Genomic DNA, 22,543 nt, shown 5'->3' with positions numbered 1-22,543 from the left:
TCTTGACACCGAACATGGGGCTTGAACACACAACGCTGAGAACAAGAGTCGCACACTCTACGGACTGAGCCAGCCAGGCTTCCCCACTCCTGGTATCTTGAATACTGTCTCTAAGTTCCATGTAGCATTAGGTACCATACGGCCATGATCCAATTCACAAGCTTTAAAAACAGCACCACTCTGATTTAGCCTACCTTTCCTAAAATGATTCTGTGAAGAGTAAAACAATGTGAATGGGTCTGTAGAAGACCAGACAATCCTTCTGTTATGTCCAAACGGACTTTCCTATAGAGATAAGCCCTTGTTAAAATATTCTAAAATCGGGGCGCCTGGGTGGCTCAGTTGGTTAAGCGACTGCCTTCGGCTCAGGTCATGATTCTGGAGTCCCAGGATCGAGTCCCGCATCTGGCTCCCTGCTCAGCAGGGAGTCTGCTTCTCCCTCTGACCCTCCCCACTCTCATGCTCTATCTCATTCTCTCTCTCAAATAAATAAATAAAATCTTTAAAAAAAAAAAAGTTCTAAAATCAGTCCATGTACCATTTTCCAATTCTGGGACCCTGGCCTTTCTGACCAAATATAACACAACTTCCTCATACAGGCCACCTGTTGAGAGGGCTACAGATGGCAGAACATCTTTTGCTTCCCTAAATATTAGCTCATTTAAGATCTGACTAAAGAGCGGGTCCCTGCTTAAAAACAACCCCCCCCCCCAAAAATCAGCTAGATTACTATCTCTTGCACATTTGTTTATTAAAGAGCAAAGCGTATTACTAGCGTGTGGACGTTTATTTTGCACTGTAAAAACACTGCAGTGAATTAGCCAATAAATCCCACTCCCATGGTTCCACACAAGGAAGAAGTTAACATGTCGCCACTTTCTCTGGAAAAGCTACACAACCATGATTTACCATATACCCTAATGTAACTGCCTGCCAAAATGTCAGTCATCTGTGCCACTGTCAATGAAAAGTAAAATATGCAAATCACCTGGGTTACATAATTAACAAAGGAAAAACCAGAAATTTACTTAAGCTTCCTAAAATGTACAGAGCATCACACTTTCAAGTTTCACAGTGATTAGTTTAACACCGTTTTACTGTTAAAACTGTCACTTAAAATGTACATGTCAAAGTGCTTCAAATGCAGCATACTAATTAAAATTCCTTCTGGAAGGTTCTAGTACTGGCAGCTAACTAGGAAGGTTATTCACCCACAGGGTGTTCAAGAAAGGGCATGCTCTTACAAGGACACCTCACAGGACAAAGAAAATCCTAATATGACCAGAAATCTCCTAGAGTACTCAATCAAGTCCAGAACCGAGGTCAAGATAAAGGCCACTCTGAAAACAGGAATCAACACAACAACCAAAGATTTCTGTATTTGTTTTTGGCTTTCTGGGGACCCAAAGTCAAAAGTTCTAGCCCATCGGGTTTACTCTGTTCCCTCTGGCACGGTCCCAGTCCTTGACATGTCAAGAGATCTAAGGCAATTCAGGAGATTGGAATGTGGCAGACCCAGGCACTATAAAGCAAGTGGGCGCCTCTGCCCCAGGTGTAGCAAGTCAAAAGGGAGGCCGAGTGAACAGTGAACAGGAAGAGTTACACACAGGCTTCTAGTTAAAATACAAAGGGGAAAAGGGCCCTTTGACTCAAACACCTTCAGTTTATCTTTTTATTTTCCACAGGCTATAGAATCAAAGTCTACTTTGGAAAGCAAGTTACATTCCAAATGCTTTTTGACTGACTACAAAATAAATTCTTTGAAAACTGAACACTTGGGAACTTTTCAAATTCACATTTGAATTTGAAGTTACTGAAGGAACAACAATATTAAACTCTGCACTGCACTAGGACCACTGGGCACAACAGGCCCTGTGCATTAAGGTGACCCTTTCCTCTCCTTCGGTGGACCTTATGCCTGCTTTTTCTTTTCCATATTCCCCCAAAGCCCAGACTCCAGGTCATGATTAATGCTCTCTTGGTACCTATTTAGAATTTGGACAACTCTAGACATATACTCCTCTTCCCCATACCTCTATATTAAAATAAACGAAATATTGGTAGAACATTCTAGACCATAATCAGCATGGAGATTTTTTTAAATTAGAATTTAAAATATTTTAAGCATGATATTATTAAAAGGCCAAGGACCATTTAGTTTTTCATCTGGAAGTTATTCACTCTATTACCCTTGAGACTAAAACTCATGAACGACATCTATTATGTATAAATGGAAGAATGGCAGTGTCAACTGTGACAATCTTAAACTGTGTAACGCACTAAAGATCATGAATGTCAGTAAAGGATCAGAAAAGGCAGATACTCTATCCAGGTATTTTAAGGATTTTTCTATCCCATGTCCCCCTCAAATATAGGGGAATTCATTTCTGACAAGCATGAAAGGAAATTTTCCTACCATAACCTGACAAGAAACTTCTCACAGGTCTAGGTTAACTTTGGTCAGCAGAAACACAAAGCAAACATCTGGCCTGGCTAAGGCACTCCATTCTGAAATGTACAGAAAACATGCATGTATGACCAACCATGCCATTGCTCCCCTAAAGGTAGCTCAGTGTATGCTGGGAGAAAGGCTGGAGTGGTAGACTCACCCCAAAATATCATGCATAAGCCTGAAATATCTTTTATACTTTGGAAATGTTATGGTAATTGGCACGACACAAATGCACAGAGCTATTTGCAAGTAAGTCCTGCTTCAGCTGCTATATCACTACACGACAAATGGAGGCTTACAAGATGCATTTCAAGATGGCAGACTAAACCAAAAAAAAAAAAAGCAGTCCACTGAAGATTCACAAGTCCACGGTATTCTGAAACAGTTCATCACTCAGTTTCACTTTCACCTTGTTGACAGCCACCTTTCATCTAATGGTGTCAATAAAACTATGGCATAATTCTTTACCCCATAGGGAAATAGGTCATGAAGTACAGGCACAAAACAATTTCAAATAAACTTGATGCAACAGAAAAAGAACAGAAAGACACTTAGATGTAAAATAGTCCCAAAAGTACAGAACATGACCCTATGCCAGAAGGGTATTTTTTTTTTTAACTATACTATATAAGGTGAAGAAAGCCTGTGGCTCAAATTTGTCATTTTATAAACATTTCTCAGTTCTTTTCTTATATAATACAGATTAATCTCATTCTTGTGTACAAGATCAACAAAAAGGTAAAATGATTAGCTCAGAAACCTTAGAACAAACAAAGCTTTGTTCCCAGCCCAAACTACCACTTGATCCAGTTCAATTTTACAGATGACAAAGAACAAGGTCTACAAAATGAGTTACCCTTACTTAATTTGTTCATTCTCTGACCTCCATGATGGCAACTTATTAACAAACACAGAATCACTACCCACATTTTCCAGCATCGATTTCTCACCATGTTCAGTCTCAGAAGAAGTCACAGAATATACCTCAATCTTTATGAACCGTTTTTAAAAATGAGTACAGAACCATGAGTTAGCTCCTTGACTCCTCATTTCTAATAACCTGGATAACAATGATTAGGATTTACAAATTTAAAAACTGAAATATTACATAGTTATTTTTACAAAGCAGGAGACTGAAATTCAAAAAGGAATACACTATAATTAAATTTAACGATGGTCACATTCATAGATAAATAATGGTTAAGAATTTAATTACATATCAACACAGTGGTGCCTATTTTATCCAAGTGCAATCCATCCAAACAAAAAAGGGTTTAAGATACACTCTTCATTCGAGCACAAACCTCATTCAGTGGAAAACAAAAGAAAATCAGCAAGTAAATTTCACCACCACCAAACTAAATGGAGACAAAGTCAAAAAGATAAAATATCCACATTCATGAAAAGGTGTGATCTATAAAACAACCACACTGAAGTCAAAGGGATTTTTATGTTTGTCAGTAAACCTCAAAAATTATTCCAAGTCATATTAAAGAGAGTAGGTACTCAGTAAGGCATATATATCAGAAACTTTCTTCAGGCGGGGAAGTGGGCAAGTTAGGGAAGAAAGAATTTCTACTTCTTTATCTTGTATGAAATAAAAAACACAGCACTCTCTCCTCCATAAAAAAGAGACAGATGGACGGATGGACAGAAGGATGGACGGAAGGAAGAAAGAAACAAAAAAAGGAGGGAGGGAAGGAAGGAAGGGCAAACTGAATCAGAAAACGAATTTTGTAGTGAGGTTCATAGCAGGAATTCAGTGAGGCTCATGAGATTTCTAGCTCCAAAGTAAATTTCTCTTACAAGGAAGTTTACCTGTGTTCTCTACAAGTAATTATCGTAAGACTGCGACTGTCACATGCATTCATATAATCATAGTTCACAGGCACCAAATCTCAGCAACTTGCAGCTAAGGGGGGAAATGCCATATTTAAACGATGAACCATGTCAGTGGGTGAGCTACAATTATGATCCACTCTCTGCTAAGTCTCAATCGAATATTTTTCTTTAAAAGAAAATTAAATCATTTATCAAGATCTCTCCCAAACAAAGAGAGCCAGAATACTAGAGAATCTAAATATATATACTAGCTCTCTTAGCACATGAGGAAAAAAGGCATTTCCATGGGAAAGAGAAACCAATATTTGGCAATTGTACATTATAGTTCTGTAATCATTTGGCATCTCTTGCTAAAGGTGACTTGCTCTTATATTTTCCCTATATTAGATTTGGGCTATTGATAACTTCCACTGCTAAAGACCTACTACTAAAGTAGTACCAAATATGAAAACATTTTGTGGTTTTCTTAATGTTATCAGTGTTCCTAAACCAATGTGGGGACTTTAAAAATAAAAACAAAGCATCTTTAACTCTGTATGAACCAAAACATTATAGACTCATGAAGCTAAAATCACTAGAAACATTTTGCTGGTCTAAAGTACATTATGCTTAACCAAAATGCCACATGGTTTTATAAAAAATAAAGTAAGTTGGGAGTTAGTAGGTCCAAAATTCCGTAAGTTCAGATCATTTGTATCACTCCCACTATCCAAGTACTATACACACTTGAGTTCCCAGGTCTGTTAAGCAGATCAGTTTAGTTCAATGGTGATGGATGAAATATTTACAAGCATCTTATTTACAGTACTTTTTTCTGTAGATTACAGGCCACTATTCTTTTCTTCCATTCCTAGTCAATCCGAGTTTGGTTTCCTCAACGAGAAGGGATAAATCTGAAAATGGCTGCTCAGCTGCTTTACCTGTGGAAAACCAGAACATGAGGCAGTGACAAATACATTCCTAGTCATTTTTTAAAAGGACACAGAATTCACCCTCTGGAGAGAATTTACTGATGCGGCAAAACTCAGCAGAAATAATGACAGGTTTTTCTGGCCTAGGATAGCTATAGAGCTAGAAGGTTATAGAATTCTATAGAATACCAGGACTACCCCTGGGAGGGTTAGGACTTAAGCCTGAGGCTGCCTAACTCCAAAATCTAGTCTTTCCAGAGCCCTCTGGACCACACAGATTCACACCCAAATCTGCTGAAAAATTATAGGGTTAGATGACTTACAATATATAGTAGATCGAATATTTACATATACAGTTAGACTCAATATTCAGCTGCTTACAGTATTTCTAGGTAATCATTCCTAATACTGATGAAACAGTACATTTTGGGAGATTTAGGCCATATTAGTTAAGGTATTCCTGGTGGGTAGGCAAGACCCTGGTTATGTGTCAGTTACCAAACATCATTTATTTAATACTTCCCAGCTCTATTGTTATTATTTATATTTCAGTAGTTCAAAAGTTCGTGCTTTGTGTGGCTTATCAAGTTCTACCTTCTGGTCAGAAGTTGCAGAAGTGGCAAGAGAGCACAAAGACAGACAAAAAAGATGTTCTTTGAATTTTTTTTTCCCAATAACTTGTATTTATTTTCCAGGTTTTTAACAGTGAAAATGTACTGCTTTTGTAATTTAAAGAAAAAGATGTTTTGGTTTGGTTTGTGTACAGTTACCTAAAGATATGCTTCTGAGGGGTTATAATAAATTAACACAATTATAAAAGACATTTACAACTATATTATGAAATAGAATATGAAAGCCTAAGAGTATTAACATGAAGTGAAGAAGCATTTATGTTAAGTACGTGCAAATAAAAATAAACAATTATGTCTTCATGTCATAATCCCTAGTTATCGTGGATTTTTTTTTTCATCTATTTTATCCCAACAAATGTAAGCTACTTTGGGGAGAACCCTACGAGAAGAAACCTAAGTTTAGCAACATATGCACAGTATAAAGTAGTTATCAAGCATGACAGGTGCCCCCATTTTAAAAATATGTATGACAGTATAGAAGACATTTTGTTTCTCAAACTGAGTCCTAGTAGGGTTCCTTTTAAAACAAGCATACCAAATAGAAGCATTTTAAGAGTCATAAAAACACGAATACTAACATGAATACCCTTTAACATTTTTCATTGCTATGAAAATATATTATTCCAGATTGTTCACTCTAATTTATAATGGTGAAAATTTAGAAACAACATAAATGATTAAAATAACTGGATCATAACTAAGTACCCTGGGTAATTATTAAGTAATCTTGATGGAATATTGTACAACAATTAAAAATCATATTTATAAGACCATGCTAAAATATGTCAAATAATTAGAAAAGAGTGTTAAAGTGTGAGGGAAAGAAAATAAACTGCATGGTTCTCATTTTCATTTTATTCTATCTTAGTCCATTTGCCCTGAAACTAGTCTCTTGCTTTAGAAGAGAATATTAAGGTTTGCAAAATACTTCTTAAATCCATTTTCTTCTAATATTTCCCCCTTATAAAAATGCCCCTAAAGCTAACGAAGCAAGTACAGAAATAAATCATCAACAAATGGGATTATTTGGTCCTCACAGAATTAAAAGCACCTAAGAGTTTACAACTCCATTCACCAAGAAAACAGTTTACATTTCTACCTACTTAAAAACAACTAATTCCTCATAATTATCCAGCTTTTAAATTACTTGTAGTTACTGTAACATACTCATCAGAGAAACGGTATCTGAAATTATGTACTGGATATTATTCAAAATTTATAGAGAATATCCCAATTCTTCCAGCTACTTTATTTTTTTTTCCTTCCAGTTACTTTAATAAGTTACTTTCTTATGAAATTTTTCCCTCACCTTTCCTAGTACATAAGAACCAAATGGAATCAATTTTGCTCTAGAGTACTCACCACTTGTACTCCATAATGGATGTGGGCCAGAGTGAAAACAGCTGTTAAAGTATACAGGAGAATGCTCTCAACGTAAGAGGGTACTCCTAAGTTTACCACCAGGACAACCAAGAAAAGAGGAACCAGGAACCAATTCAAAGTTGGGCACCGGGTGCTGCTCATTTGACAAACAATCAGCTGACACTTGAAGTTGGGGAGGGGGGGAGAATGAAAATTTAATTAGCAAAGCACTTCCAAAATTAGTAACTCCAACATTTAAAAAGCATTTCAAGTACTTGAACCAACACAGTTACACGACATTATTAAAATCAGTAGTTCTCAACTGCTCAGGAGCCGAAGTGAACCTCTGCCCACACGTCCAAGCCCACGGACCCTCAGAGCGTGTGTCAGAAGAGGCAGGAAGATAATTTAGTCAGGTTGCTACGGAAGGCATTCTTCCACTAGGTAACAGTTTGGATAAAAGAAATTTCTCCCAATTTTAAGCATGATATCTGAAAAAAAACTTTCAAAACAGCCTTTTATAGCTCCATGCAACTAAATTTCTTCATGGTGCTAAGGAGATGCTGCCTCCAATTCAATCATATGGTCACAGTAACACCAAGACCTCTCTGGCTCCCTTTACTTTCAATACCTTACTCAAATCTAGCTTTATTCCTTCTGAGATACCTTTTATACAATGTATTAATATTTTCACATCTTTAAACCCTGTGAATTCAATAGGACTGGTGATACTGAACACATGTTACAGACACGGAAACATAAACTCAGTGGCTACCTTATAAAGTAAAAACTAAGTTTTTAGAGTTAGAGCACAGGCTCCCTGGTTGTGAGAACCATTAAGGTCCCTTCTCAACTCCTCCTGATCTCTCCTACCTGTCTGCTCTCTTGCTGGGCCATCGCAGAGAAAGGGCTTTTAAAAAATGTTCTATTTATTACAAAGTTTTTACTCCCTGTTAATTTTAAAATCAGCTGATTTAGAAGTGTGTGTGTGTGTGTGTGTGTGTATTTTCTCTCAAAAACCCCTTTCAGCCTCGCTAAATTAATCATTAGATCTGCAGCCATCTGGAAAAGGAAAAAATAATTTTCAGCATTTCTGTCTTAGGGGTTATAATTCTTTCAAGTTTCTGATGTAAAATATCTTTAAATTAAAATCTGTTTATTTTCAATACTATATAAAATTTCTCAAATTATCAAATTTTGTCATATACTCCTTAGATATATTATGACTAATTTTAAAAGAAAAAAATCTTACTGTGATGTTGGCAAAGGCTGTTCCAACCATAAAGTAGAATACTCTAGGATGCAACTCTAAAATATCTGAAGGCGACTGAAGGATCCATGCTGTAGACAAAATGAATAGCAAACATGGAGAAAAAAAGGGAACCATAGCTTCATAGATTGAATTGTGTTTCAAGGTGTTATTTTTATAGCTTCTGAAAAAAAGAAAATCAAGTAATACAAAGAACATTATTACATATAAAACTCACACCGAGTTTGTAAATTTTCTAGTTTTCAAAGTACTTTCACACTTATTCTCTTACTTTATACTCACAATAATCCCATAGCACAAAAAGAACCAACATTACTAACCCTATTTTGCAGACAGGTTAAGTGACGGTGTGAGAATTTAAGTTTACATAGCTTGTTACCAAGTGGCAGGGCCAGGACTAGAACGGAAGTCTTCTGAGCCCTAGTCCCCTGGAATGTAAAGATGAATAGCACTTGATCTTTGTTCTGGGAGATTTACACTCCAACAGGAGAAATAAAATGCACACAAAACACCACGAGGAAGTACTCAGAGTGCTGCGACAATACAAAGTGACAGAGAACCAACGAGTGGAAGACTCTGCACTGAGACCACCCATAGCCCATCTCGGTGTCTCCAGCACACACTCCATTATGTGTCAGCTCATCTGAACAGAGCCCCAAATTCTAGTCTTGGTTCTGCCCCTGATTACATGATCCTGGACAAGATATCGCCTAATCAGGACCTCATCCTTAGAAGATGAGGAGAAAATGTCTCCATCTGTAAGGCCTTCAGAGCCTGAAATGTTATGGTTTCTATGAGTGACTGCCAGTTGCCATGAATAGGGAAGATTCATAGAGCTTGGAGGGACACAGATAGGGTTCTGCAGGACAGATCTGAGGGCTGAAGGACGAGGAGGGAAGTACAAGCGTTTCAAGCAAAGGAAACAGTATTAGAGGGAAGTGGGAACAAAATTACCAAGGAGGGAAACAGCAAAATACATTCAGGTCCCCTACGTAAATTCAGCGTGGCTGAGCAAAGGTGGAGAAGTGCAGATCAAAGAAATGAAATGCCAGCCAGGAAACTCCTCCCGAACCCTTGCCCCATTCCTCTGGCAAGAATTTTTACATAGTGTTACCTCGGAAGTCAGCATAGATTCAGGGTTAGGTCCTAAACTACACAAGTCCAGAAATTTTATGATCATGCTGACTACACTTACACAGAATCAATTCATAAAAACTTGTAATCAATTTCTAAAAAGAACATGAACCTATCAATATTCAACAAGAACACACTCCTTCCCAATTCACTCCACAAAAAAATGACAAATAGAAGACTGGTGAGCCAAAAATTATAACAAAAGAACCAGCAGTTTTGTGCTATGGTTGAACTGACTACAGAGCCGTCGCTGTAGACCCTAAATGATCCTAACCTCATTCTAGGTTCAAAATACAGGTTTCACGACCTTTTCAAAATGTCCAGATGCCAAAAGTAAAACAGATCCTAAAATTCATCTATGTAATGATTTTCACATTTCTTGCCCAATTAAGAAATACTTACCTGAAAAAGTTTAATAAACTCATTGGAAGAGTCACACATAACGCACAACCTAAAAGGAAGAATATTTAAATTAAACTGTGATTATTATTCAAGAGTGATGTTTATAATTATCAAATACATACAAAATATTTAATGCTTTTAGACCCAGTAACTCTCAGGTTCAGGTTCACTTTTGTAATGAAATTAAATACACTTCTGAACAACATTTACAACCAGAAGAGTGGCAGTACAGCTTGGTGATTTCAGAGCAGAGGCTCAGGGGAAAGATCGGGCTTGAACTTTGGTTGTGCCTACAGGTTATGGGATTTCAGGCAGATTAACGTTTCAGTGCCTCAATTTCTTCTTTTATAAAATAGACATAATAGGATTGACCCCGTAGGGTTTTGAGAATTAAATGAGTTATTACACATAAAAACACCTGGAACAGTACCTGGTATGCAGTAAATTGCACAAGTGTGAGTTACTGAAAGGGGATGGTTAATGGATTCTGTGGTTTCCCATTTCCACTTATTTATCTCCCTAGCATTCTCAGTTCCTCCGCCCACCCCTAAGCATACACTAGTTCTTTCCCCTCAAACCTGAAAACAAGGACCGCCTTCCCAAGAAGCCCCCCACCCCCACCCCATTGCTTCTCCCTCTGCACTTCTTCTCTTACTCTTCCCTATCACTCGCTAGACCTTGCTGGTGGCCTTCAATTCCTCAGTACTCACTCATTCTGCCTTCTCTCTGCAGAAACTGTATTCTGGAATTTACCAAGTTCTCCTAATGATCAAATTCAATATTCTTTCTTCACTCCTGACTTCTAAGTAAGAGGACTCTGCTGACCCTCCACTAACTGCAATTCGTTCCTGCCTTTGCCTTTGTGATCCATTCTCCCAGTGCTGTTAGTTATCCAAGCATTACATGTGCTATCCTTTATTGGCAGCTCTGCCTCCTGCATATTCCTAACTGGGCATTCAACTGTGCTTCTATTCTCCCTCAGAGAATCCTCTCTTACAGTTTAACTGCAAGTTTCCTACAGATGACTCCGAAATCTAGTAATGTACTCTTGGGCAAATCAGACAATCTGTCTGAGCTTCAGATTCCACAGCTGTACAATATGGATGGGTTAATTGACTTCCTAATGTCCCTGGCATTTTTTAAATTCTCTGGTTCTACAAATTACAGAGATGTAAATTCCTGATTTTTTTTCTCTGTCAAACTCCAAATCAACACCTGTGGCAAGTTTCGGGCTACTTCATTTGGGTATGTCACCATCACTCAACAGATTAGCCCTAGCTTGTCCACACCAGACGCCTGCTGTATACTTGGCTTGGGGTGGGAAGGTGGTCAATGCACCTATGACCTTAAGGATCAAAGACAGAAAAGCATTCCTTCAAAACAATTCCTAAGACATTTTGCTAAAAACAGATAAAAAGACTAGAATCCACCAAAGAGAAATCTCATTTGAAAAGATGAATTACTCTGCCACTTCCAAGCCCAAATGTGACAAAGTTCCCCAAGCTAGAAGAGCTTAGAAAGGAAGGGAAGACAAGCTGACTCTGTGTCAAGCTGGGAAGAACTGGTAGGGAGCAGGGGCTGAATTAATTAACCCAGAATCACTATAGCTCTGAGGTGTTGGAAATAGGCTGACAGAAACTTGCAAAAGATTTGCTACTAAGAGTATTTTTAGTTTCAAGTATCTTGAAATAGCTTTATCTTAAATACAGCAAGCATGTAGGAAGCCTGGGCTATATATAGGTTGCCAAAAAGACACACTGTATCTTCTATTTCTTCTCTAAATAGCACCTAATGTACTTTCCATAGAAAGTACAGGCATACCTCAGAGATACTGCGGGTTGCATTCCAGATCATCACAATGAAGTGAATGTCACAATAAAGCAAGTCACATAAATTTTTTGGTTTCCCAGTTCATAAAAGTTATGTTTATACTATAATGTAGCCTATTAAGATTACAATAGCATTATGTATTTAAAAAATGTACATGCCTTAACTAAAAAATACTTTATACTAAAAAATTCTAACCATCATCTGAGCTTCCAGCTAGTCATAATCTTTTTGCTGGTGGAGGGTCTTGACTCGAGGCTGATGGCTGCTGTTGGGGGTGGCTGTGGCAAGTTCTTAAAACGGAAAACAATGAAGCTTCCCACACTGACTCCTCCTTTCACAAACAATTTCTCTACAGTATGCAATGCTGGTTGATGGCATTTTATCCACAGAATTTCTTTCAAAATAGCAGCCAATCCTCTCAAACCCTGCCACTGCTTTATTCAACTCGGTTTATGTAATATTCGAAATCCTTTGTTGTCATTCCAACAATCTTCACAGCATCTTCACCAACAGATTCTATCTCAAGGAAACCACTTTCTTTTTTCATCCGTAAGAACTCCCCATCTGTTACAAAGTTTGATCATGAGATGGCAGCAATTCAGTCCCATCTTCAGGCTCCACTTCTCATTCTAGTTCTCTTGCTATTTCCACCACGGCTACTTACTTCCTCCACTGAAGTCTTAAACCTCTCAGTGTCATCCATAAAGGTTGGAAATCACTTCTTCCAAATTCCTGTTAATGTTGATTATTTTGACTTCTCTCCATGAATTATGAATGTTCTTAATGGAACCTAGAATGGTGAATTCTTTCCAAAGTAGGCTTTCAATTTACTTTGCCCAGATCCATCAGAGGAATCACGCTCTATGGCAGCTACAACCTTCTAAAAAGGTATTTATTTCTTCAATAATAAACCTTGAAAGTCAAAATTACTATTCAATCTCCGGCAGGATGAACACTGTGTTAGTACGCATGAAAACAACATTAATCTCATTGTACATTGTCATCAGAGCTTTGGGTGACCAGGTGCTTGTCAATGAGTATTTTGAAAGAAATCCTTTTTTTCTGAGCAGATCTCTATAGTGGGCTTAAAATATTCAGTAAACCATGTTGTAAACAGATGTGCTATCATCCAGGCTTTGTTGTTCCATGTACAGAGGACAGACAGAGTAAATTTAGCAAATTCTTAAGGGCCCTAGGATTTTCAGAATAGTCAATGAGCACTGGCTTCACCTTCAAATCACCAGCTGCATTAGCCCCTAACATGAATCAGCCTGTCCTCTGAAGTTTTGAAGCCAGGCATTGACTTCTCCTATCTATGAAAGTCCTAGATGTAATTTCCTTCCAATATTAAAACGGTCACATCTATACTGAAAATCTGTTGTTTGCGTAGCCACCTTCCTTAATTATCTTAGCGAGATCTTCTGGATAATTTGCTGCAGCTTCTACATCAGCACTTGCTGCTTCACCTTGCACCTTCATGATATAGAGAAGTCTTCTTTCCTTAAACCTCAAGAAGCAACCTCTGCTAGCTTCAGACTTTTCTTCTGCAGCCTCTTTACCTCTCTCAACCTTCACAGAATTGAAGAGAGTTAGGGCCTTGCTCTAAATCAGGCTTTGGCTTCAGGGAATGTTGTGGCTGATCTGATCTTCTATCCAGACCCCTCAAACTTTCTCCATATCAGCAAAAAGGCTGTTTTGCTTTCTTATCATTCGTGTATTCAGTGAGTAGCAGTTTTCATTTCCTTTGGGAACTTTTCCTTTGCATTTACAGACTTAGCTAATTGTTGGGTGCGAGGGGCCTGGCTTTTGGCCTATCTTGGCTTTTTTCCAAGTGATCAGAATCATTTGACTAGAATCAAATGATTAGAATCATTTCTAATTTGTGGTTTAAAGTGAGAGATGTGACTCTTCCTTTCATCTAAACACTTAGAGGCCACCGGAGGGTCATTAACTGGCCTAATTTCCATACTGTGTCTCAGGAAATAGGGAGGCCCGAGGAGAGGAAGAGAGGCAGGTAGGTGGAGCAGTCACACACACGCAACATTTATTAATTAAGCTGCCATCTTATATGGGTGTGGTCTGTGGGGCCCCAAAACAATTCCAATAGTAACATCAAAGATCATTGATCACAGATCACCATGACAAATATAATAATGCAAAAGTTTGAAATATTGCGAGAATTACCAAAGTATGACAGAGGGAGACACGGAGACATGAAATGAGCAAACACTGTTGGAAAAAAGGCCCTAATAGACTTGCTAGTATGTTGCCAGAAACCTTCAGTTTGTAAAAACCACAGTATCTGCAATGCACAATAAAGTGAAGTGCAATAAAACGAGGTATACCTGTATTGGGAAAGCTGCTTTATTTATTTGTAAAGAAACGTGGGCTTTTGTTTTATTTCGAGAGAATTATTCAGATAAACTTATAAATTACAAAAAAAATTATGTGCCTGTTAAAGTACCCCCTTAACATTCAAAAATAGATCTCACATACCAGAGGATTCCATCTTATCATTAAGTTTAACATTTAAACATAAAATGCAGCAATACTGCCACAAGACTAGTCACTTAAATCAAAAGATTCACTATGTGGTGGGGGTGAAAAATAGCTAGCCTTTCCAAGGAAGAGGATTCAGTTCATACAGAAACCCAAAAATGAACATTTGGAAGATAACAGCGGGGTTCTAAAATACCTGTAGTTCAGGGCCACAGACAAAGGCCCAAACCACCACCCAAAAGCCAGTGCCTAATGCACCACTTCTCAGCTGTTTCCAAACCCTACCCAATGCCCATTCTATTACCAATGTTCACTGGCAGTGAGAGAGGGGGTTATATTTTAGATAAGGGAACAGAGCAATAGCCAAGAGTTTGCTATTTTACTTCTACAGAGGTCCTAACGCCACTCCTAGCGCCCCCAAATCACAGCCCAAATAACTTCCTCCTTGCCTCTTTGCACAGAAAACACTCTGCCTCCCATAGATATCCCCTCTGGCTAAAATCAAAAGGGAAACATTACCATGATCAAAAACCTCTACCTACTAATGGCCAGTGGCAAAAGGAGAGTATCTGAGAGGAACAAAGGCTCAACTTCTGGAGTGGATGTATTATGAAGTAATCTCTATCTTCCATCTATTCTACTTCCTACAAACTAATGATCTTCAACTTTGAGACAGGCATGAAATCTATACCAAATATCCACCTAAATATGGATCCTCTAGAACAGTCTAGGTTCATTTAAATAGTTAGTTTACAAGGTTTATGTGATTTTGGTATTTATTTCCTTCTGACTAGAAATAGCTTAGTGCTAAACAAAAAAACCAAAACACAGAAACCTCAATTTTCCTTACTGGTTTGGTTGAAACCAGGGTTGTAGGGCTGTTCCGCTTGCTGGAGGGTGTGGGAGAGGGGAAAGGTGGTATAGCTTGTGATAATCAAACACTGGCTTCAATAATAAAGTGATGTTAAAATAGGCTTCAACATGGAGCTTCTTACCAATAATCATTGCAGTGAATAGGTCTCTATATAAGAAATTAAACAGGAAAGGTTCATACCAGGCCTCAACTCCCACAATCGCAGTCACTATGTAGACAAAAGATATAGTCTGGAAGGAAAATGCAGACAAAAGCATACAGAGGCATTAACAGCTGGAAAGATCAGGGAGCTAATAAAGCTGTATGCAGCATAAGTCTAGTAAATAGTTTTAGTAAAAGCAAGAAGTACACTTAAATTTGATACTGTGTCAAGTCTTCTTGCCTTTAAAAATGTCTTTTTTCAGCCAACAATGCCATAAAATAATTAACTTCTAAACAATGCAAGCAACTGGCCATAATTTAGAACACTTAAAGGCATGTCAGGAATTGGTTAAGGCATAGGATGATCCAATTTGTCTACCCAATCTCTTTCTTCAAACACACTCCAAAGTCTGATGCTTTACTGGGGCCTTAGGCGCAAATGGGCAAAATGGTAACACAAAAAAGCTAGTATTCAAAGGCAGGGAGAGTTAATAGCAAGCCTATTAAGTAAGAGAAAACAAGTATCCCTACTCATTGAAACATGGGCAGTAAAGACAAAAAAGCAACAATTATATGTGCATATCTTTCTTTACAAAAATCAACAGTTCAAAGGAATATTTATTAAGAAACTGTTCATTTTTTAATAATGACGACACTGTGATTATGGTTTTTTAAAAACTACTCTTACTATTTAGAGATATGTAGTGAAATACTAATCACGTACTATCTGGAATTTCCTTCAAAATAATTGCGAGGAAGAGTATACATGAAACTGGACTGGCCATGTAGCTGCTGAATCTAAGTAATAGGTACATAAGGGTTCAGTATGCTATTCTACTTTTTTGTTTGAAATTGTTCATAAATAAGCAAGAAATAACACAAAATAAAAAGGAAATTTTTTAGGGACGCTCGGGTGGCTCATTGGTTAAGCGGCTGCCTTCAGCTCCGGCCACGATCCTAGGGCCCTGGGATCGAGTTCCGCATCAGGCTCCTTGCTCAGGTGGAGCCTGCTTCTCCCTCTGCCTGCCCCACCCCCTGCTTGTGCTTGCTCTCTCTCTCTCTCTGACAAATAAATAAAATCTTAAAAAAAAAAAAGGAAATTTTTTAAAAACACAAATCAGTTCTAGCCAAAAAAGTATAAGGGCTATAAAGAAGGAACAACAAAAACTTGCCCCCAAAATTCATGGCAATGTTGAAAATTTAAAGCAGAACACATACTTACCACTTGGCTAATGTCATATCCCCAGGGCAGGAAAAGAATCCCTGTGTTATATTTTTCCCAGTGGGACAGGATGAAAGAAAACAAAACTACCCATAGCAGGAGATAAAGAACAAAAACACTGACACCAGATGGTCCTCGTCCAAAGATGGAATACACAGTCACAACAAAGTAAACACATGACCAACTATCCAGGCCATGGTCAAAAAGCTCCCCTAAAGGGGTGCTGGAATTGGTTCTCCGGGCTTGCTTTCCATCCACACCATCTGCAACAAAAACACATTACCGTGGGAAAAGGTCAACATCTGTACCAGCATGCGGAAAGTCTTCTTTAATAAACTGGAGAAACATAAAACAAAACAGATCACCATATTATAGGAATGTTAATAAACTAAAGAATAGCTACCAGCCAGTACTTTTTATAAAAATCCAACCTTTAATTCCTACAATTCAAAGATTTCAGAAATAAAATCTACAATCTCTCAGAGTTTAACTTAAAAATTAAAATACGGGGCGCCTCGGTGGCTCAGTCTTGGTTAAGCGTCTGCCTTCCACTCAGGTCATGATCCGGGGGGTCTTGGGATCAAGTCCCGCATCGGGCTCCCTGCTCAGTGGGGAGCCTGCTTCTCCCTCTCCCTCTGCCTGCTTGTGTTCCCTCTCTCACTCTCTGTCAAATGAATAAATAAAATCTTTAAAAATAAATAATTGGTTAATGAAAATTAAAATACATTACATCACACTAAATGGTGTCAATTTTAGATCTTAAGACAAAGCATCGTAGTTGGACTCTGAATTCCTCCAAATCAGCCAAACAACCAAGTTATTCTGCTAGCCACAAATTTTCAAGCCTCCAGAGAAAATTCAATAGTTACTCATTACAATTTATCGAACCACTCTTTGCTCTAGGATCCAAAAACACCCTGTGCTTCAGTCCTAACACCTATTTCATCTTACTTGAAATTAGTCACTACGTCACAGATGTACCACTTCCACAATTTTAAGTGCTTTCAGAAAAGACTTTGCACATAGTAGGCATTCAGTAAATGTAAGAATGTATTAAAACCATGCAATGCACTATTCTTGATGTTGTGGAGATTATAAGAATAATCTCAGAATAAACTAAGTTTGTGCCCTCAGTTTACAACTGAGAAAGGTAACAAAACATGGTAATGAAAGATACAGTACATCCCAAACCACAGAAGAGTACAGAAAAGGGACAAGTACTCTCCAGGCTAAGATAACTGAGAATGGCCTTCCAGAGAAGATGAAACCGGAGTACAGACATAAAGAATGAGTTGGATTTCAGTAGATAAGAGTATGCTATTTCAAGAGGAGGAAGTGCTATCGGCAAAAACACCAAGATGGAAAAGCTCATGAGTGTTCAGAGAATGCCAAGTAGTTCAGGTTGACCAGAAGAAACCGGTACATGAAAAGGGCAGTAGAGAGGCCAGAAGGGAGGCTGGAGCAAGTTTAAAAAGTTTCAGGTAGGGGCGCCTGGGTGGCTCAGTCGTTAAGCGTCTGCCTTCGGCTCAGGTCATGATCCCAGGGTCCTGGGATCGAGCCCCGCATCGGGCTCCCTGCTCGGCGGGAAGCCTGCTTCTCCCTTTCCCACTCCCCCTGCTTGTGTTCCCTCTCTCGCTGTGTCTCTCTCTGTCAAATAAATAAAATCTTTAAAAAAAAAAAAGTTTCAGGGAGTATGAAGAGCTACTAAAAGGATGAGTAGAGGAGTGATAAGGGTGAAAGCAGTGACGAGCTTTGCGAAGACTCCCCTGGCATCAGTGGGGAATGACAGGCTGGAGAGAGCACACTAATCAGCAGGCCCACACTGACATGGGATACAGTGGCAATGAAAGGCTGGAGGCAGGTGAGATATTAAGAAAATAAAAATGGCAATGCAGCGAAAGATGACCAGTGAGGCTGAGGGATTGAAACATCCTCTCCAAAATTTCCCATCTGGGTAACTAAGAGGGGGGTAGGAAATAAAGAAGTCCAAAGAAGGAGCGTGACTGGTGGAAAAGATGCTGAGTACAATTTTAGGTGCTAAAACTGAAGTGTTGGCAGAATTATCCATATGGTAATATCACGCAACTCAACCTAAGGTACTTAATAGCAACTCAGAAGACAGATGAGGGCTAGATATAAACAGAGGAGTCATCCCCACAGTGGGAAGGATCAGGATTGCCAAGGCAATGAGTGGAAAGAGAAAGTGAAGGATAAAGCACAGGGGAACACCTTCATTTAGGGGCAGAAACAGAGAGAAAGAGAAAATGAGAAAGCCTAGTTAAAAAGAAGAGTCCAGGAAACAAACTGAGGGTTGCTGGAGTGGGGGGTGGGGTGGGAGGGATGGGGTGACTGGGTGATAGACACTGGGGAGGGTATGTGCTCTGGTAAGCGCTGTGAATTGTGCAAGACTGTTGAATCTCAGATCTGTACCTCTGAAACAAATAATGCAATATATGTTAAGGAAAAAAGAGAAGAAGAAGAAGGTAGCGGGAGGGGAAGAATGAAGCGGGGGAAATCGGAGGGGTAGACGAACCATGAGAGACGATGGACTCTGAAAAACAAACAGGGTTCTAGAGGGGAGGGGGGTGGGAGGATGGGTTAGCCTGGTGATGGGTATTGAGGAGGGCACGTTCTGCATGGAGCACTGGGTGTTATGCACAAACAATGAATCATGGAACACTTCATCTAAAACTAATGATGTAATGTATGGGGATTAACATAAGAATAAAAAAAATTAAAAAAAAAATAGAAAAACATAAAAAAATAAATAAATAAAAAGAAAAAGAAAAAGAAGAGTCCAGAGGCGCCTGGGTGGCTCAGTCATTAAGCGTCTGCCTTCGGCTCAGGTCATGATCCCAGGGTCCTGGGATCGAGGCCCACATCGGGCTCTCTGCTCAGCGGGGAGCCTGCTTCTCCCTCTCCCACTCCCCCTGCTTGTGTTCCCTCTCTTGCTGTGTTTCTCTCTGTCAAATAAATAAATAAAATCTTTAAAAAAAAAAAGAAGAGTCCAAAGCATAGCTCTGCATGCTTGTGCAGAACCAACCACCCTGCTAAAGAAGATACCATTCTTGTGCTCTCTCAGGAACTGTCTGTCTAATAGGGGAGCTATTATTAAGAGAAAAAAAAAAAGAAGCTGAACCATAAAAATTTCTCCCCAAAAGAAATAGTTTTATTAACTATTAGGCTAATTGTAAAGATTCAGATTTTAGGAATTAACAATTCCTATGATGACTGGTTTATCTTGCTCCCTATAGTATTATCCCCAGGGCCTACCTCAGTTTGTGGCAGAGAAGGCCTTTAAAAATATTGCTGAAGGAATACAGAAAAGGACGAAGCCCAGATTCCTGCCCAAACACTGCAGATCTCTGTTATATAGTGTTGGGAACTTTTTTGCCCTTAAGTAGCTAAAATGTTTCCACAAAGTCTTTTCTCATTATTTGCTGGCTTAAATTCCTGTTTGTGGTGCAACTCCTGGGCAGTTATTACAAACACTGAATTCATGGACTGCATATAATTAGGTTCTGTACATCTCACTGAACCCATTCCAGCTCCACAAGTCTGGATATGTTTCAGAAGGGGTTTTTTGTTTCATTTTAAGAAAGGGAATTCAGGGCATATAGCATATATTATGGGGGAGTGGGGAACAACCCAGGAGGACCTAGACAGCACCCTGCAGCAAAATGTAAGAATAGTCACACTAGTAGAATACAGTTTGTACATTGCCTCACATTAGTTCAAGGCAGTTTTGCAACAAATAGTTCATGTTTGGTCAGGATTTTTGCCAAAATTGTGGACATGAACCAGGTAGGTGATACCATATTATCAAAAGGCTCTTAAGACATGCTGTTAAAAGCCAGAGCCCCAGGCCACTCTCAACATTTTCCCTATTTCCCTTGGTAACCAAACCTTATTGAATTCTTAAACCTGCTCTTTTTTTTTTTTTTTAAGATTTTATTTATTTATCTGACAGAGAGATAGAGAGAGATCACAAGTAGGCAAAGCAGCAGGCAGAGGGAGAGAAAGAAGCAGACTCCCCGCTGAGCAGGGAGCCCGATGTGGGGTTGGATTCCAGGACCCTGGGATCATGACCCAAGCCGAAGGCAGACGCTTAACCAACTGAGCCACCCAGGCGCTCCAAAGCTGCTCATCTTTAAGAACAAATGTACAAAAGCTTCTGCCTAAAAATGTCATTTTTCACTAAGTTCTCCCCTAATTCTTCTGGACTTCACTTTCTTCCTTCCCCAAACCCTTGCAGCTCTGGTCACCTGCAATGTCAGCATTTAGTCATGTACCAAATTATACCGGTTTTATGAGTGCAAGTCATTTTTACCTGAAGAGATCTAAGCAACGTGAAGTCAGGGTCTGGTATTTTATATTCATTTAAAAACTATATACTGAGTGCCTACTATGTGTTAGGCACTGTTCTCAACAGTGGGTACATAGCCCTCAAAGCTATGTACATTTTAGAGGAGACAGACAACAAGCAGTTCATATGGCTTTAAGTACTATGGAGAAAAACAAAGCAGGGAAGGAGAATAGGAGCATGCACGACAAGCCATGCAGATAACCCCAACAAAAAAGCATTCTTGGCACAACAGACAATACGGCCTAACACAGCAGACTTCCCTGACCACCCCCTCCACCAAATAAGAATTGATCACTTTTTTATTCTCCCAATTATTTTTGTTCTCCCACTGTGCTCTATTATAGCAGCTCTCTCAGTATTCCACAATTATTTGATATGTCAGTATTGCTTCCCAAACGTAAGGCAAAAATGACGTCTTATTCCAGCTGTTGGTAAATATTTTATGTAAAGAGTCAGACAGGAAATAGTTGAGGCATTGTGGGTCATCAGTAGTCTTTGTTGCAACAACTCAGCTTTGTCTTTGTTGCAGAAAGCAGGCATAGACAACATATAAAGGAATAAATAGAGCTGTGTTCCAATAAAACTTTACCTGTCAAAACAGGCAACAGGCCAGAGTTGGCCTGCAAGAGGTAGTTCGCCAACTCCTACCTTATTCTTTGCATCCCCAGCAATGAGTGACAGTATTTTCCATAGATAAACTCAAAAACATTTGTTTTAAATTGAACAGGAAATTAATACACCCAAGTTAAAATGAATTAAGCACAGGAGAAAATGTTAGTTAACTTAGTGGATGGCTATCCCTGCTGACAGATTCACCAGCCATTGACTAACATGAGTATTTGCCATTTTCTTACCTAGAGTGTAGGCTATGAAGTTGAGGATGCCCACTACAATCCAAACCCAATCAGGGACATGCTTGTAACCTGGTGCTGCAAAGGAAAACAACATGGGTTTTAATACAAAGTATAAGCATGCTTACCATACTATATACTGGCAATGAGAAATATAGAAATATTTCTATTTATTAAAGTTAAAGTACATTATAATATACTTTTAATGCAGATATTAAAATATATCAGTAAACTGACAAAACCAAAAAAGTAACTGCCCAACCCCTCATAAACAACAGACATTTATTTTGAGCTTTAATCATAACTCAAAACTGATTGTTCATCTTTACTTGAAAATTACTTACGTGCTGAGAATGAAAATTAATATTTTTGGAACTTAAAAGATGCTTGTGTTTAATCTGATCCTCGTTGTTTACAATTATCCTACAACATACATTAAGCCTTCAATCTATATTCTCTCATTACATTATTAATTAGCTAAACAAAAGACCTTTTCGTTTGGGTACAGATAGGTCACCTCCACTGGATGATTTGGCATCAGAATCATTCTGAAATGTCTGGACCTCACTATTTACCCTAAGATAGAACAACTGAGAATTAGGAGGTCTAGGTTCCAGTCCCAGCTCTGTATTCAACCAGCAGTGTGACCATGAATATATCATTTAACCCTTCCCATCTTCCATTTACCAAATATACCAGGACGAGATGGTTTACCTGGTCCTCTAGGTTCTATGATTTGGGGAAATACGCATAAT

The 22,543-nt window shown here is 38.7% G+C and overlaps 1 protein-coding gene across 1 annotated transcript in view; it reads right to left on the bottom strand.

Annotated features, from left to right (window-relative positions):
- Positions 1–452: 452 nt before the first annotated feature.
- The window catches only part of SELENOI (selenoprotein I), a 41,175-nt gene continuing 19,084 nt past the window's right edge, over positions 453–22,543 (bottom strand). Inside the window, exons 4-10 of the mRNA XM_021697374.2 lie at positions 21,792–21,866; positions 16,572–16,834; positions 15,330–15,438; positions 10,006–10,054; positions 8,452–8,632; positions 7,200–7,382; positions 453–5,214 (exon numbers count right to left, since the gene is read on the bottom strand). Coding sequence (XP_021553049.1) covers positions 5,116–5,214; positions 7,200–7,382; positions 8,452–8,632; positions 10,006–10,054; positions 15,330–15,438; positions 16,572–16,834; positions 21,792–21,866 — 959 coding nt within the window. The 3' untranslated portion in view covers positions 453–5,115. The remainder of the gene's footprint in view (positions 5,215–7,199; positions 7,383–8,451; positions 8,633–10,005; positions 10,055–15,329; positions 15,439–16,571; positions 16,835–21,791; positions 21,867–22,543) is intronic.

This window comes from Neomonachus schauinslandi, chromosome 10, assembly GCF_002201575.2.
Source record: "Neomonachus schauinslandi chromosome 10, ASM220157v2, whole genome shotgun sequence".
In the NCBI taxonomy this organism is placed as follows: domain Eukaryota; kingdom Metazoa; phylum Chordata; class Mammalia; order Carnivora; family Phocidae; genus Neomonachus; species Neomonachus schauinslandi.
The sequence above is the reverse complement of the archived record's forward strand: the minus strand, read 5'-3'. Positions and strand labels throughout refer to the sequence as shown.